Source organism: Trichosurus vulpecula, chromosome 8, assembly GCF_011100635.1.
Source record: "Trichosurus vulpecula isolate mTriVul1 chromosome 8, mTriVul1.pri, whole genome shotgun sequence".
Lineage (NCBI taxonomy): Eukaryota > Metazoa > Chordata > Mammalia > Diprotodontia > Phalangeridae > Trichosurus > Trichosurus vulpecula.
In genome coordinates, this window is record NC_050580.1 from 228,104,990 (window position 1) to 228,123,818 (window position 18,829).

The window sequence follows — 18,829 nt, forward strand, 5'->3', positions numbered from 1 at the left end:
ATCACATCTAAAGTTTAATTTTGGGTGCCACATTATAAGAAGAATATTGCTAAGTTGGATAGTATTCAGAGGAGGGCAATCAGGATAGGCGAGAGCTTTGAGTCCATGTCATATGAAGATTATTTGAAGAAACTGGGCATGTTTAGCCTGCATTATAGAAGAGTGGGAGGGGGTGGGAGTGGGTGAGGGAGAAAGCATTTTAGCTGACTAAGTATTTTAAGAGTTCCTTTATGTTTTGTCCCCAGAGGGCAGATCAAGGAATAGTGAGTAGATAGAAGTTGTAGAGAGGCATATTTGGTCTCTGAGGAAAAACTTGCAATTAGATTTGTCCAAAATTGGTGGCTTCATGAGGTAGTGAGTTCCCTCTCCTTAGAGATCTTCAAGCCTCGGAGGACAGATGACCACTTATCATGTATTTTATAGTAGACATTCCACTCAGGGATGAGTTGGACTAGATGACTGCTGTAGTCTCTTCTCCTAAACACCGTGACTTTGTGATAGTGTATAGAAACAACCCATATTATTCGGAGTCCATGCAAAAGCAACTAAAACTTTTACCTAGAATGTGGTTTTCAGTGGGTGCCTTTTTTGTTCTTTCTTGCAGAAAATCTCCCCTGTATGATAATTGCTTCTTACATGCTCCTGATGGACAACCTCTTTGCACTTGTGATAGAAGGAAAGCTCAGTGGTATCTAGACAAAGGCATTGGAGGTAGGAGATCCAGGTGCTGAGTTGGTACATAACCCAGGAATGAGATGGGGGATGGGGGTGGACCTGAGGCAGATTGTTGAAAAATGAGGAAGGAAAAAGAAATAGGGAGATATGCAGAGAGGTCCTGAAATAGTTGAAATAATTGCTAATGTGGACTTCCTTCTGTTCATCTCATTTAGCTGTATTTTTTTTGGTCCTTGTTTTATGTAAACCTGTCCTTAGAGTTATTAAAAGTTTATTTGACCTTATGATATCTCAAATGATTTATCTGGGAAAACTGACTGAAGCACCTGAAGAGGAGTGTCAGAATTTTGGTTTGTGGAACACCTGACCTCTATAGAGTAAGGTCTGGGCAACTTTAGTAAGGAAGTATTCCAGTAAATGGGCAGGCCTGGGACTTCAGAACCAGATATGTGCTCCTGGCTACATTCAAAGATATGATCTTTTGTGTGTTGCACTTTTCACTGGTGAAAAAGCATTGATTAAGCACTATGGGTCAAGGACTGTGTTAAATGATAAGGATACAAAGAAAAAGAAGAGATGGTCCCTGCTCTTAAGGGATTCATGCCTAGTCATAGGTACATTAATTAGCATGTCAGATGGCAGTACCTAAGAGTCCGAAGGGTGTCATAGCAGTGCAGATATGATAAGACAGGTAATCAAATCCTAAAGCTTCTCTCCTCTTTCTTTTTGAAGAGCTGGTGAGTGAAGATCCTTTTGTGGTCAAGTTGCAATTTGAGCCATCAGGACGGCCTGAATCGCCAAAAGATTATTATCTGATGGTTAAGGAGAACCTTTGTGTAGTATGTGGCAAGAGAGAATCCTATATACGGTAAGTTTGGGACTTCCTGAGCCAACTGCTTCTGATCCTCAAATGAAGTTATATGTGTGTAGTAGGAATGCAGAATTGTGGGCCTTTTCCCAAGATTGTCAACAACAGCTGATTACTTTGGTGTATTCTGGGTGATAGGTCTTTTGGGGTTAGAGTTCTTCTATATCCTTTGGCAGTATAGTTGAGTCTGGATATCAAAAGATGTTCTCTTCTTAGCTTTGAGGTATGACCCTCCACAGATCACTTTCACCTTACCTGAAAGCTGGGACAGAAATTTGCGGCTGTCACAGAATTTCTTAAAAGATAGCTGATCTTAGAAAATAACAGTGGATCTTAATGAATCAGTAAAATCTTCCCTGGGTGAGAGAAACTTGCTTTTTTGAAGACACCAGGGTATAATTGCTTCATAGACTTTTAAAGTTAAGAGAGACATTGGAGTTTGAATTCTGCCTCTGTTTGGAGCATGAATTCCCCTTATGATATTGGCATCATGCAGTCTTCACCTCCACTGATAGGTCACGTACAAATTCATGAAGTAACCTGTTCAATTTTGGAACAATGCTAATCATGAGCCCAAATCTTCTCCCATGCAACTTCTGCCCAGTAGTTCCAGTGCGGTCTTCTGGGGCTAAGCAGTCAGATATTCCCTTTTCCAGGAAGAGATTTACTATGTGGTGCTCTGAAAAAAGTGATTTTAAAAAAGAAAATTCAGAATGAGGATGTTAGTCTTATAGTACGTACTAAATAGCTGTATCTGGCCACTGGACCCAGGTGGCTCCAGAGGGGAAAGTGAGGCTCCACAGCCCTCCCTTACTTAAATCCAATTCATTTGGAAGTAGTGGCATCATCTTCTGTTGTCATGGTCCTCAGAGAATGAAGGACGAACCACAACCACAACGTATCATATAGCTTTTCACCTTTCTTCCCTAAATGTCAAAGGCCATTAGAAAACATTTTTGTTCCCCAAGTGTTTTCTCTAGTTCATCCAGCCTTTATTAAGTGCATACAAGACACCGTGTTAGGCAATGGGGATAAAAAGACCCTGAAAACCAGTCAGCCCCTGCTTTCAAGAAGCTGTTGTCATTGGCCTACATGACTCTCCTATAATTAATGAATGAAGTGAGAGAGGATGTTATTTGTAATTTAGGACCAACCTACTGGTAGGGTAGTTATAATTATGTCTGAAATTTTGCAATACATTAAAGTTTGCAAAACATTTAACATAATCGTCTCATTTTTTTTCTCACAATCCTGTGCTGTGAGGTTTGATACCACAACCATCATCCTCATGTTACAGATGAGGCAAGTGCCTTGCCTGTAGTTGCCCAGCTACTAAATGTCAGTCAGGATTTGAATTCAGGTCTTCCTGGTTCCAAGTCTGTTTCTCTCTTTCCCCATACTGGTTCTAGGCATGTTGAGTAGCAGTTTATTGCCCAAGGCCTCTTTGTGAGTTAGAGCTCAGAATAGCATCCATTCCTCTAGATAATCTTTGATCCCAGCTACAAATGAGGAAATCTAGGATCCTGCCATTATAGTGTTCCACATATCAATGGTGGATGTGTTTGGGGATGGGGGCCTCATTTCAGGAAGAATGTAGTTCCCCATGAATACCGGAGACACTTCCCCATTCAGATGAAGGACCACAATTCCCATGACGTGCTGCTCCTGTGTACCTCCTGCCATGCCATTTCAAATTTCTATGACAACAACTTCAAGCAACAGCTGGCTAGAGAGTGTGGGGCTCCCATCGGCTCTGAGGAGGGGCTGCGCTTGCTGGAAGATCCAGTTCGCCGTCAGGTGCGCTCTGGGGCCAGGGCCCTCCTCAATGCCGAGAACCTGCCTGCTTACCGAAAAGAAGAGCTCCTGCAGGGAATCAAGGAGTTCTTTAACACGGAAACCGTCACAGAGCTGATGCTTCAGGAAGCAGCAAGTTTGGAAACCAGGTACCATTTAAAGTTGTGGACAGATGGGGGAAGCACTTTCTTAAAGTGAAATCTTATTACTTATACTTGATTTAATCTGCCTTATAATTAGGAAAAGGGAATTATCTACATAGGTATCACACCTGTGATCACACCAAATATATGTATCTAGATACTTATGCTATTAAGTATAAGATGCTTATACTATTATCTTATACTATTAAGAGAAACATTATCATAGGTTATATAAGGTTGGAATAGATGATGGATTTTGAGAATCTCTTTTCCATAGGACCACCATTCTTCCAAAGAGGCACCACCCCATGGCACTATGAGAACATGCCCTACTTGTGCCTAATCATATTTTTGACTTAGATGAGATTTCAAATAAATAAGAATTTACTAGTTTTTTTATTTGTAGAACTTAGAAGTATTTCAGTTGGTACAGTAGGTCATAAAAACTCAAAAAAATTAAATCTTCCAGGTTAGTTATTGGCTTTCCCTACTGAATCTCATTGTTCAATAGCACAAAATATTTAAAATTATTACATTTCTAAGCCTCCAGAGCCCTAATGATGCTACTGCTTGTTTTTTAGTGTTTCTTTTTTTCTTTTGCTGCTTATTGTATTTCCTTAAATAATAACATCTTATATTTACACAGTCCTTCTGTCAATATTTCAGTATTTTTTATCTGTTGTCTCATTTTAAAAAATTCTCACAATAACCTATAAATAGCTTATTATAGCATTACCATTTTATGGATAGATATGCAAAGGCATTTAGAGCCAAAGTGACTTAACCAGGTGATAGAATATAGCACAGCTACTGGGACTGAATCAGAGCTATTGAAAACAAAGGAGCAGCCTCCATCCTTTCTTAACAGAGGTGGAGTACTTTAGGTATGAGATGTTTTCAGCCTTAGTTGATGTGTTGGTTTTGCTGAAATGCTTTTTCCACTTCTACTTCTCCCTCTCTCTTTTTGTTACAACATATAGCTCTTTGGGTAGGGGAGAGAGGAAGAGGATATATTTCAAAATGAAGGAGATGAAAAAACAAAATGTCAACAAAAATTTTTAAATCATTGAATGCTTTTGTTTTTCCATAGAAACTAAATAAGATGAAGGACAGGCTTCTTTTGCTAACTTTATGGTGTGTTCCATTATAAAATTTCTTCCATCCATAGATCCGTCCCCCAGATTCATCTTACTGGGCTTGGATGGTCTCCAATTCAGAAGAACAACTATTTGAGAAAAGACAGAAATGAGTTAGTGGGTAGCTTTAAAAGAGCCACAACAAAGTATCTACAGAAACTTTGAGGACATTGACTTTTCCTAGACTCATGAATTAAAGGATGTCCTGCTTGAGGAATAGCAAGGAGACTAGTGCCACTGGGGGGAGTTTGTTTGGAGTGGGCTGAGGAAGGGGTTTTGCATAATACCCCTGGAATCCACAGGGGAGGCACTGCATTTTGGGTGAGGTTGAGAATGCTTCTTTGGGGTGTTCTTTTGAAGGAAATGGAATCCCTTTTCAGGTAGCCCCTCATTAATCTTTAAGACATTCTTGTAAAGTAGGAAAGTGGCAGAGATTGTTCTCTCCACTACACAGCACCTGCTGTGATTGAAGTGCTTCTCATGTATACGATTTTGAACCTGCATCTAGGGAAGACCGTACAGAAATAGACCATAATGTTGTACACTACATAGGCTACTCTCTTGTCCAAACTGGATTCTCAGTAGGGTGTATGTAGGCAGAGAGACAGCTCATAGAATACAGTCCAGAGTGGCTAGACTAGGGGCCTGGCAGGCTGGCATCTTCCTGGTCTGCAGAGTGAAGATAAACATTTTTTATCGACGCTATAATTCGTTTTTAAAAGTTTTATTGGTCTCTTTTGTTTTTATGCCACTTTGATTTCCAGATATATCTCATTCCCTTCCCTTTCCCAGAGAGCTGTCCCTTGTAACAAAGAATAAAGAAAGAGAGGAAAGTAAAAGCAGTTTTATTAAAACTAACGGACACACTGCCCAGATTTTACCCCTCAGTCTGACCTCTGGTAGACATGGTTGCCCCATCATGGTAGCTTTGTGCCTTGTGTCTTGGCAGGATTGCCAATGAGAGCTATGTTCCCCACGGGCTGAAGGTGGTACAGTGCCATGCGAAAGGTGGGCTATGCTCCCTCATGCAGCTGGAGAGTCGCTGGCGCCAACACTTCTTGGACTCCATGAAACCCAGGCATCTGCCCCAGCAATGGTCGGTCAACCACAATCATCAAAATCTACTTCGGAAACACGGGGATAAACTGCTGGTGGAGCTGGCAGGTTAACGTCTCTCCTATCAAGAGATGGAGGGAACAGAAGACCTCGGGGCTGTTTGGGGGAGTTGGGGAGGAAGGTGCCTTCCCTTTTTCTCTCTCCCAGTCCCCCATTTTGGGGCAGCACTAAATATCAGAGCTTCCTATGGTAAAACTCAGAAAAACTAATCTGCACCTCTTGTAAGCCCCCTTCTGTGGCTGGGCAAGACTTCCTAAGGACGGCGTAAAGTTGGGCAAGGTCAATCTGTCTTTTCCTTGCTCTTATTTTAGTGGGCAAGGGAGGCTTTTATTTGGATTTTTCTTCCCTTCTTCTTACCTCCTGGAGACAAGAAATAGAGAATGAGGGACACCTGCCCAGAGCTTTTAATCCATTTATTCCCACTCTGGTTCCTTGGGTCCTTATTCAAAGGGGGCTGTCAGGTATAGAAAGTTGATCATTTCACATTTGAAAGGGAAGAAAAATCTTTTCCTGATGGACCCAGATTCATGGTTTCCGTGGTTTCAGTCTTGAAGTCAAGCAGCCCATTCTGAATGGGCCTCACGCAACCCTTCAGCGTGCCATAGAGCAAAATAGTAACTTCTTGTTAACTTATACCACCCTGGTGCTGGAAGGGAATTGTTCTTTGGCCAGAAGTCTTTCACTCAGGAGAACAGAAAGGAGGATAGGAGTCATGTATGGCTCCTTGCAGACATCAGGAAAGAACCTAAATAATTTACTCTGCTTTTCTTATTATGCTGTTCCCTGCATGCATGACCCAGCCAGGTTTATGATGCAGTCCTTTTCTGGTAGAGAGACTTCCCCTTTCAGGATCAAGGCATGAAGTTTCTGCCTCGTTCCTCATCCTTCACCCCTGCCCCCATCTGCAGCGTTGACATCTTTTTGACCCCTGACTTATTTGTAAAGCTCTTTGATCAGGCTGCAAATGTTTAGAACCCTAAGATAACTACACGTGATACTGATAAGAGTCCAAAATGCAACTTATTAATGATTATATATTTTTCTAATTTACCAAGAAAGCTTGTTGTGTGCTTCACTGGCTCCCAGCAGGCTTAGAAAGAAATAATGTGACCAGCATCCAACAAAAAGTGTGATTTTGTAATTGTCTCCATGTTGGTGATGGTTGCTCTTAACATTGACAAATAAAACCTTTTCTAAATTTAAGGCTAATAGAGCATAGATTTCTTAATTTTCAAAAAGTTTTTAAGTAAATTTTGGGGAGTGGGGGAGTTTGAAATCCAGTCCCGTAGACATTCACCACAACTGTATGTGTATATACACATACAAACACTGTTTTAATAGCATTATCTTTCCTTCAGTGCTCACACTTACCTGGACATTTGCATCACAAACAAATGCATGTTTATTTTCCCTCTGCATTTCTGCCTACTTCTGAATGCATTCTTTAGCCATAAAAAGCCAAGCAGGCACTTCTAGGGACATGAATGGGAAAGCCTTGAAAAAGGATAGTGCCCGTCACTCTGACACTTGGTTAACTGAATAAATTACTCAGGTCCTCTTACAGTGGGCATGCTGTCTTGAATTACTGTGTGGAGAAGAAAGGAATTGGGATAGAAGTAATAACTGGAGGTGCTGGAGAACAGTGAGGAGATGGACTGAATTTGTGTTTCTTACCTCCAGAAGGGGTTGATCCTAGCCATAGGGAGAGAGAGAGGCTGGATCTGTATGCTGTACAACCTCTTTTCTTCAGGACAGTGGTAATTGCATAGATTTGCAGCCCTGATTCAGTAAGTCTATCCTGAACCACCTTAGCAACCTGTCATTAAGATTGACATTCCATCACTCCTGCCTTCATGACCAAACCAAGTCCTTCATGAAACAGACTGGGACTTCTTATCTAGCCCACACATTTTCCACACTGACAGAAAAGCGCTTAATGGGAAATTGTCTCCATGATCATAATTTTTGTGGATTCAGAGCTTTTTCTCCTCTCCACTTTATTCTTTTGTCCCTCCCCCCACCCCCCTACCTCTTCCCATTTTCATGGCTTTTGCAATTTTGATTTTTGCTTTTAAATAAAGGATAAAGCTAGGTTCTCTCTGGCAGAGAAGCAATGACTAATTTTCTCTTGTGGGGTCAGAAAAGTATAACACCAATAGATTAGTAATTGTTCAAGAATATTGTACTCATAAATTTCTTATCTTTATTCATTTCACAGACAGAATATCAGATGGCAAAACTTGTTCCACAGAAATTTTAATCCATCCCTAATTTTGGGCTTGTAGGTACCTAACAAGTACCTAACAAACTTTTCATTCGGTTTCCTGTAAGCACATCTTATTCTCTTGGTTCTGATTTTGGTTTTCCATTTATTTTCTTCTTACAACTTATTTCCCATTGCCTCTCACCTTATTATTATTATTTTGTGCAGGGGGGAAGGCAGGGCAATTGGGGTTAAGTGACTTGCTCGAGGTCACACAGCTAGTAAGTGTGTCAAGTGTCTGAGGCCGGATTTGGACTCAGGTCCTTCTGACTCCAGGGCTGGTGCTCTACTCACTGTGCCACCTAGCTGCCCCGCCTCTCACCTTATTAAGAGATTCAGGGGAAGCCCTAGATTTAAAATACTTGTGTCATGTCTACATATGGCTCATTTATTCTAGCAAAAATCTAAAAATCAAATGAGAGGGATTTATGTAAAGCATTTTATTAACCTTAAAGCACTATTTACAAATGGGCACTATTGTTATTTTTATTAGTGGTGGTGGTAATAAATATGAAATAGGAATAGGAAAACTAGGGTTAAATTTGGGTTCATTGCTTCAGTAGCTATATGTAATGATCTGACATTTACATTACTTCAGTAAATTTGTATCAGTAAATTACTACTTGTAAAATTACCGGCTTTCGGTGTTGGAAGTCATCTTAGCCCAACACGTACCTGAATAGGATAACCCTTTACACAATCCCTGATGAAGTCATTGAGCCTCCACTTGAAGACCTCCAGTGATGGGGGTTCACTACCTCATGAGGCAGTTCATTACACTCTTAGACAAATCTAATTTTTTGGGAAGCTTTTCTCCTTACTTCTAAGTGAAATCTACCTCTGTAGGCTCTAAGCTTCAGTTCTGTCATGTGCAAAATGGAGAAACTGAGATTCAGATTGTATCTTGGCTTGGCCATGGTCACTTTTCTAGCAGATTTAGGGTGGGACTTGAATATAGCCATCCTGACTCCAAAAAACAACACTCTTTACATTGCATTATGCCAGTGTAATTTGAGGACTGCTAGAAGGTAATAAACATGCTCATGTTATTTCATTGGGTTAAGATATTGAAAATCTCTATTAAAATGTATTTTTCCCTGGCATAATAGCATACCAGGTCCCTATCACTTAACCCCAATATCTTAGGAAGAATTTGTTTATCCAATTATCCAAGGACTTTGTAGGCTATAATAGGGCATGGGGCAGGTTAATTTTGCTGAAGTACAGAGGAAGGAAAATCTAGATTACAGAGACCTGGGCATTTAAGGGAAGTATCAGATAAAACTGACCCTCTGTAGAGTCAGGGAAGGGGATTGGTAGTGGTGGTGAAGGGAGTTGCCAAAAAAGAAGTGGGGGGAAATGAAAAAGATTGGAGAGTTATGCTAACTTGTGAATTTTGCAGTTTTCCCAGGGCTAGGCCTAATTGGAAGTCTCTGTTTACTATGGATAATCTCCCAAGTGGATGATGTTTTTAGTAATAATTGAGACTTAATAATAATAACAATAGCTAACGTTTATATAGTATTTTCTGTGTGCCAAGAATTTTACAAATATTATCTCATTTGATCCTTGCAACAACCCTAAGAGGTACTATCTCCATTTTATAGATGAGGAAACTGAGGCAAAGACAGGTTTAATGACTTGCCCAGAATCACAGCTAGTAAGTGTCCGAGTCCAGATTTGAACTCATTTTCCTTACTCTAGGTCCTGAGCTCTGTCTGTTGTACTGCTCAGCTTCCCCCATCCATCAGTGTAAGTCAGATTGGGCAGTCAGTCAGTCAGTAAACATTTATTAAGCACTTACCATATGCCAGGAGTGAGACAGAGCCTCGTTTGTGGGCTGATAAATCAGATTGTTTCCCTTTTGTTAAATATGATGCTGTTTGCTTTGTCATTCAGCAGGTACATCTTAAGTACCTGCTGTGTGCCGGGAACATTAGTAGGCCCCGGGGATACAAAGACAAAAAAAATGAAACAATTCCCACTTTCAGGGAGTTTGCATTCTAATATTTATACAAAACAAATACAAAATACAAAATTTAAATAAAGGTATTTGAGGGAAGGCTGTTGGGGGATCAGGGAAGACTTCATGTAGAAAGAAGGTAGGGTCTTAAAGAAAAAGAGAGATTCTTTGAGGCAGAGGTAGGGAATATATTTCCAGCCATGAGGAATAGACAGGGCAAAGGCACTTAAGACAGAATGCTGCCATTTGTGAAGAGCAGAAAGGCTAGTTTGGCTGGATCATAAAGTATAGATATAGGAAGTGGGATACTGTATTATGAGATGTTGAAGAAAAAAACATTATTATTGTTCTCGGCATAGCATATAGGCATCAGTATGTCAGAAACTATTTTCATTTACTATAATTCTAATATCTAAACATATCTAGCCTAGAGAGAGATAGCCAAGCTGGCATAGTCCCATGGCAGCCACCTTGTCCCTGATGTCCTCAGACAAGACTTTATCCCAAGAAGATTTGAGGCAACATTTATAGGACCCTTGAACAAGGAAAAGATCATAAAGGTTAAAATAGTTTGGGAGTTAATATTGCAAAACAAGAGTTACTGCTCAGCTCCTTCTTATGGGATGGTGTTTCCACAGTCCGGCTAGCAGCTGTTGTGGGGGCGAAAGCCCAACAAGAAGAACGCTACCAGCACGCTGCAAAAGCACAGGTTCTTTTGATCTGCTTAACTAAGGAAAGCTATGTTTTAAGGGTTAACAAGCTTACTTTAATTCAGCATACAAATATCATTCACTTAGTTAAGGGGAAAAAGCCAGCACACTGAACTTCAGAATAAAATACAAGCAAATTACAAACATCAGCAGACAGACCTTGTCTGATTCAAATCCCAATACATAGTTACCAGAGTTCAACAAAGTCTCAGCATGCCAGGTTACAAGCTGGAGGGCCCTTAGCTACAGCTGCCTGGAGTCTCTGCATCAGCACACCAGCACAAGTGAGAGCCCTTCCACAAATGGCTCTGTCCTCTCTTCTTATAGGGTTTCAGACGTCATCAAATGTCATCTGAATGACCAGAACTTAGGCTGCTATGATTGGCTCTTGAGTTAGCCCCTCCCCTTAGGACCCTGGGAGGTTCACATCCACATAGGTTAGGTTAACACCTAATAGGGGTTAGAGCCTGGGGCTTAGCACTTGGTAAGACTCAAGATGGGCATGGCTCTGGAGTTAGCACCTCCCCTTAGCCAGCCCCACCTTGGGCCCCACCCCAGTCACCAATCCACACCCACATAGGTTCCACACCTAATAGGGGTTTGGGCCTGGGGCTTAGCACCTAGTAAGGTTCAATGAAATACACTGAATTACTCAAAGGAAACAAAGGCCAAATAATTCAAGGGCACTTGGTTGAACTAAGTGCTAAGGAGCCCATTTTGCTTACCAACACAGATGGAAAGAAAGGACTACCTTCCTTTCATCATTATCAAGTATCACAATTTCTTTTGAATAACCAAAGAAGGCACTTCTGATGCCAGGGTGTTCATTCACAAGAGTTAAGATTAATTATCTTTCTTAATCCATTTTCCTAAGAAAGGCCTATTGTTCTCTACTAATTCATTTTCAGACAGGGAATTCTGGAAAGGACTTTTTGACCAGAGAAAATACTATTTATATTTTCAGTTTTGCTAAAAAGGAAGGGTTTTGTTTTTGTTTTTTAATATGCTTCCACAAAGGCTAGAAAGATAGGTTGGGGCCAAGTTGTGATGGGCTTTCAAAGTTGTACAGAGAATCTTCGGTCAGTGCAGGGAAAATGGAAGGGGTTTTCTTGCTAATGACCCCTAGTTTGTTTTTCTTGCATGGGTACTCTTGAGCCCTTTTGACAGTAGCATGTGACTTGAGGCCTGAATGTCTTCATGAGCTTAAAAATGGGACTCACTAGAATGTCTGGATTATCCATTTAGCAGACTTCTGGGGAAGCCCAAGCCTCAAGGTAGTTCTGTAAGGCTAGATTCCTCTATTCTCCATGATAAAAGTGGGATACATCAAGGTGTTGAGGGAATAGCAAACCACAAATTCATTTTCTTTTTGAGAATAATCCAAACCACAGCATTGTCCTTTAATCCTGGATGACTATATATGACCCTAGGGAAAGGAGGGATTCATCAGACAAGAAGAATTATATCAGTTGTCTATGGGGAGGGAAGAGAGGGAGGGAATAAGTATTTACTACGTGCCAGGCTTTTACTGTGCTAAGTGTTTTAACAAATATTTTCTTGTTTGATCCTTACAACAACGCCACAAGGTAGGTGCCATCATTATCTCCTTTTTACAGTTGAGGAGACTAGGGCAAATAAAGGTTAAGTGACTTCCACATAGCTGGTAAGTGTCTGAAGCTGTATTTGAACTTGGGTCTTCAGATTCAGTGCTCTAATGTGCTGTGCCACCAGATGCCTTCTGTGACCTACTGTTAATTGTTTATGCATTTTGTGTGAATTTCTTTGGGATGAAATAAAGACTACTCCATACCAATAAAAAATTAAGAGCCATACAAAGGAGTTTGTTTTTTTCTTGTCAAAATAGCAATATGCAAATGAGTCTGGTCAGCAGGACAGGGTGTGGTGACTTGCTTGATCTTTGGGTGGCTGACAAGTCTGAAGGACCCTGACTCGATGTGAGTAGACATTTTTATACCCTTAGATGACCAGAATGGAGGCATAGTCAACGGTATCAAATACAGTGGAGATGTCAAGAAGGATGAGGTCTGAGAAAAGAACATCAAATTTGGCAATTAAATAGTCATTGGTAACTGGAGAGAGCCGTTTCGGTTGAGTTCTGAGATTGGAGACCAGATTGTAAAGGGTTGAGAAGGGGGAGGGAGGATGGAAATGAGCATTTATTAAGCACCTAGTATGTACTCTAGTACTAGTATGTACTAGTATTGTGCTCTGCACTTTATCTCATTTGATTCTCAGAACCACCTGTTTCAACAATCTGGCTAGCAGCTGTTGTGGGGATGAAAGACCAACACAAACCCAACAACAAGAATGCTGCCAAAGCCCAAGTTCTTTTGATCTGCTTTAGTAAGGAAAGCAACGTTAAGGGGTTGACAAGCTTACTATAATTCAGCATACAAATGTCACTCAGTTCAGGGAAAACTTCAGAACAAATACAAACAAATTACAAACATCGACAGACAGACCTTGTCTGATTCAAATGCCAATACATAGTTACCAGAGTTTAACAAAGTCCCGGCATCTGGGTTTACAAGCTGGAGGGCTCTTAACTACAGCTGTCTGGAGTCTCTCCATCATTGTGCGCCACCAAGAGTGAGAGCCCTGCGCAAATGGCTGTTTTCTCTTCTTATATCGTTTCAGACATCATCAAATGTCATCTGAATGACCAGAACTTAGGCTCCTATGATTGGCTCTTGAGTTAGCACCTCCCCTTAGTATCCTTCACACCCACATGTGTTGGCAACCAAAAATGGGCTCCTTAGCACTTAGTCAACAAGTGCCCTTGACTAGTTTGGCTTTTTGCCCTGAACCGAATGCTGTTTGTATGTTGGACTGGAGTAAGCTTGTCGGCCCCTTCACCTTGCTTCCCTTGCTTAAGCTGATGGAAAGAACCTGTGCTTTCCCGGTCACCCCCTTCACCTTGCTTAAGCAGATTGAAAGAACCTGTGCTTTCCCCGGCGTACCTTACACCCCCCGCAGAAGCTGGATGGTTAAAAGCAGCTCCCGTTGGAGCCAGAGGCTGCTACAGCCGCAGCCGCAGCTACAGCTACAGCCATAGCCGAAGCAGGAGCTGCCAGTAGCAGAGCTGACCTACGGGAGGAAGCTGAACAAAGACTTCAGGCCAGTGGGTAATCTTTTTACCATAGAGGGGGAAGCATGATTTTGCTTTATGCAATCATGCTTCTCTGTAGCCTCCTGGTTACTCTTTCCAGGCGTACTTATTGGGCCTGGAAGCTTTTGATCAATATATCAAAATGGGGCTGCTGGTTCATGGGTTGGTTACTGTGGAGCCTAAATATATGTTTTGATTCTTCTGCCTTCTACTTTGAGAGTTTCTTATATCCGGCGGTTCCGAACCTTTCAGACATGTTTATGATCTTCTTTGAGATTATAAACTCTGCCCTCCTAATACATTTGGCGACAAGGATGGAATCGCTAGGTATAAGATCTCTATTTAGAAGCAGAACAATTTCAGAGGAAGAGATGAATATCCCAGGATGGGAGGATCCATTTTATTCCTCCCTAGCAAAAGAATTGGCTAAAAAAGCTGGACCCTGTGAAAACTGGGAACCAAGGCTACGGAGAGGAGATCCTAGGGATTTGGAAAAGTGTTTACAAGAAGTTGGGATTCAGTCAGGGGCATCACTATCTAGGCAAAGCTGGATAGTGCTATCAGCCTACCGACTAGTATACGAAAGATTGAGATTAAGTGAAAGACATAGGGGCACTCCTACCCCACAGCAAGAAGGGGAATCTCAGATAGCAGGAGACCAAACTGACTCAAATGAGAACTTTTCTATTAATGTGGCTAGGAGCAACAGGAGACCAAATAAGCCAAGAGTGCATTCCAACCCAGCCCAGAAAGAGCCTGACTGCCTGCTTCGTCCTAGCCATGGTGGCAGAGGAAGTGAGTGGGGGGAAAATGAGACAACGTTAGGGGCTGAGGCACAAAACACTACTGGGGTTCAGGATGTCCCTCACACAGAGAATAGGAGATGGTTAAATGATCAGACAAGGGCTCGACCCATACAAAGGAGGAAGACAGAAACCCGAGGTGAAGATTCAGTTACAAGGGAAATTCAGGAAGATTTCTCACCGCAAGAGGTCACAGATATTTTGAGTAGATTCAGCCAAAGAATAGGAGAACCATTGATATCTTGGATGGTAAGACTCAGTGATCAAGGGGCCAGTGGAATATCAGTAGATAGGACTGACTGTATGAGATTCATAGGTATCAGCCATGATCCTCTAGTTCAACAAGCTTTTAGGGAACATCATCAGCAAGGAGATGGTGATAGCAGGACTACTCTGTTGGCATTAGCCGCTGTGGGATGCAATAAGAGATATGCTACTGATTCTATGTGGCCCACTGAGCACAGACCCTGGTATTCACTTAGAGATTGTATCATGAGACTAAAGGAGGAGGTGATGAAGACTGCCATTATGATAGGAACCGCAGACAAATATTACAATGATCCAATGGGACTGCCTCATAGGAATTTAATAATTAGGACAGCTCCCCCTGCTTATAAACAACTAATTTTGAATTTATTACTTGGAGAAGTAGGGAGCCGTCTTACAACAGTGATAAATAAGATTTTACAGTTACATGACTTAGGTGACTGGGGAAGGGATAGATCTCCTCGAGAGAGAAGGGTAAATAACCAGCAAACTTGGCGCCAAAGGAGAGTAACAAGGAAAGAAATGTTTACTGCTCTATTGAGAGCAGGGGTAGGTTTTGAAATGATAGATGGAATTCCAACCAATGAATTATATAGAATGTATAGAGATAAAGGACTTGATAACAGGAGAGATAGGGAAATAAGAACTGTTCCTGCAAATGCTACAGATGTTGAACCTTCAAACCCAAGTGAATCACATGAAAGGGAATACTAGGGAACAGGCCGAGCCCCAGTCCAAATTAAGGAAATACACAGGCTGGATTGCAGACTTCACATTAACTTGACCATATATTGGAAAAATGGGTCAAGTACGGTAACTGAGGCATTAATAGATACTGGGGCTGAGGCCACCCTTATTTATGGAAATCCAGACAAGTTCAGCCATGGAACTCCTATTACCATTACAGGACTAGAAGGGACTGAAATATCAGCCAGGCAAGTTAAATTAATGATGAAAATTGGACAGTTGCCCAAGAAAGAATATAGTGTGGTTATTGTGCCTATTCCCGAATACATCATTGGAATAGACATATTGAAGGGTATGACCTTAAATTTACCCGAAGGGAAATACCAATTTGCTGTGAGGAAAATGGGCATTAATGCAGTCTTAGTGGGGAAAATCAAGATGGATCCAATCACTTTGCCCGAACCTTCTAAAATAATTACTTTGAGGCAATATTGTGTGCCAGGTGGGCAAGATGAAATTGCCAACACTATAAGAGAATGTGTTGAGGCAGGAGTGTTAGTCCCTACAACTACTCAATGGAACAACCCTGTCTGGCCACTCCGAAAGTCAGATGGGACATGGAGGATGACAGTAGATTATAGACAGCTGAACAAAGTGACTCCTCCCTTGTATGCTGCTGTTCCAGACATGGTTACTTTAATAGAGAGAATACAAAAACATGAAGGGACTTGGTATGCAGTTATTGATTTGGCCAATGCCTTCTTTACAATCCCAATAGACCCCAAGCAATGGAATCAGTTTGCTTTTACTTGGCAAGGCCGACAGTATACATTTACACGCCTGCCGCAAGGATATATTCATAGCCCAACTATTTGCCACAGGATTGTAGCTGAACATTTGGATGAATTAAAGTTACCTGGTGTACAGCTTACACATTACATAGATGACATCATGATACAGGGAAAGAATATAAAGGAGGTGGAGGAGAGTTTAGCATTATTAATTGACCATATGAAAAGCAAAGGATGGGAAATCAACCCCGCAAAGGTTCAAGGGCCAGCTCAAACTGTAAAATTCTTGGGGATACAGTGGAATAGAGGACTGCGAGAAATTCTCCCACAAGCTCGACAAAAAATCCAGGATTTTCCCACCCCTACCAATAAGAAAGAGGCCCAAAAGTTCATAGGGCTATTTGGTTATTGGAGACACCACATCCCACATTTGGGACAGATTTTAAAACCCTTGTATAAAGTCACCAGAAAGAAATATGAATTTGATTGGGGACTTGAACAAAGTAGAGCTTTTGAGGAAGCAAAGGCTGCTATCCAATTAGCTCTAGACTTATGGCCTATGCAAAATGGGCCAGTGGAGTTACAAGTGACTGTACAAGATGACTATGCAAATTGGAGTCTGTGGCAAAAACAACAAAGCCGAAGTGTACCTTTAGGCTTTTGGTCAAGGAAACTGCCCTCATCTGGAGTGCAATATACACCTTTTGAGAAGCAGCTGTTAGCTGCATATTGGGCTTTAGTAGAAACTGAGCAACTAACTCTGGGTCATGAAGTGGTATTAAGGCCTGGAATTCCAATTATGACTTGGGTAATGAGTACCCCAGCTTCTCACAGAATTGGACATGCACAAGAGGCAAGCATAATCAAATGGAAGTGGTATATTCAGAATAGGTCCAGAGCAGGCAAAAATGGAGTTTCTGCTCTACATGAATCTGTGGCGAACATTGATACTGAGAGCAATGAAAAGCCCCTTGAATCTAAGCAACAGATGGTACCATCCTTAGTGAAATGGAATAATGGATATGACGGACTAAATGAAGAACAGAAGAAACATGCTTGGTTTACTGATGGGACAGCAAAATATTTAGGACAGAAGAGACATTGGAAAGCAGTAGCCTATAACCCATGTACAAGGCGAACTCTGGAAAGTTCTGGGATAGGTGGAAGTAGCCAATATGCTGAACTGATGGCAGTGCATCAGGCCATCAGAGCAGAGAAAGGAGGACAGTGTCATATATTTACTGACTCGTGGGCGGTAGCTAATGGATTAGCTACATGGATGCCTATATGGAGGAATCAGAATTGGGAGATTCATGGCAAACAAGTTTGGGGTAAAGAGTTATGGGAAAATATATGGGACATGTCTTTGGTTACAGATCTGTCAGTTTTTCATGTTGATGCTCATGCAACCCTGACCACACCAGAACGTGAGTACAATGCACATGCGGATCGACTAGCAAAGATTGCTACTGAATGTATTGTCCCTACTCCGACTCCAACTGATGACCCAGCCTTAGCAAGATGGGTCCACCAGACTGCTGGCCATTTAGGGGTCCAGGCCACCCATCGATGGGCACAGGATCGAGGTATCAGTATTTCTCATGCGTTGTTAAAACAAATAACAGAGGAGTGTTGTATATGCCAATTAGAAAAAGAACGAACTCTTCCTAGGATAGTTACTGGAGAAATAGCGAGGGGAAAAGTTCCAGCCCAAATTTGGCAGATAGATTATATTGGCCCACTACCCCAGGATAAAGGATGTAAGTATGTATGTACGTGTGTTGACACCTATTCAGGTGTACTAGTGGCTTGTCCTTATAAAGACGCAACTGAGAAAAACACCTGTAAAACTCTAGATATTGTAAGTTTATATTATGGAACCCCAATGCAGATTCAAAGTGACAATGGGTCACATTTCAAGGGCAAAGAAGTGAAAAGATATTGTGTGTTGAATAATATAGAATGGATATATCATATTCCATATTACCCACAAGCATCTGGGCTAATTGAAAGAATGAATGGATTGTTGAAAGAACAGCTGAGAAAATTAAGCTCTAATAATTCATATCGACATTGGAAGGATAATTTGTCTATTGCCTTACGTAATTTGAATAATAGGCCCTTAGGGGGGAGTACACCTCTAGCCAGAATGATGACCCCAAATCTGCAGATCAGAGAACAGCAAACATGTGAGATCAAAAACATTGAATTTTGGACTGTGAGCGAAGATGTCCCACTACCAAGTCCAGGAACACCTGGTTCAGCAGGATATGATTTACATTGTATAGAGAATTTTAGGTTGAATAGAAAAGAGATAAGAAAAACCCCTACTGGAGTATGTATGAGAATCCCCAAGAATCATTTTGGACGGATATTACCTAAACCAGGATTAGCGGCTCAAGGAATACATGTATTGGCTGGAGTGATAGATTCTAATTATCAAAAAGAAATTGTTGTGACACTCCAGAATATGGGTAAAAAAC

At 41.3% G+C, this 18,829-nt stretch overlaps 1 protein-coding gene across 2 annotated transcripts in view; it reads left to right on the forward strand.

Annotated features, from left to right (window-relative positions):
• Positions 1-7,768, forward strand: part of EXD2 (exonuclease 3'-5' domain containing 2) — a 57,864-nt gene extending 50,096 nt beyond the window's left edge. For both annotated transcript variants that reach the window (XM_036736919.1, XM_036736920.1), the window contains 4 exons: positions 605-711; positions 1,408-1,543; positions 3,130-3,486; positions 5,566-7,768. In XM_036736919.1, coding sequence (XP_036592814.1) covers positions 605-711; positions 1,408-1,543; positions 3,130-3,486; positions 5,566-5,785 — 820 coding nt within the window. In that variant the 3' untranslated portion in view covers positions 5,786-7,768. The remainder of the gene's footprint in view (positions 1-604; positions 712-1,407; positions 1,544-3,129; positions 3,487-5,565) is intronic.
• The last annotated feature ends 11,061 nt before the right edge of the window (positions 7,769-18,829 follow it).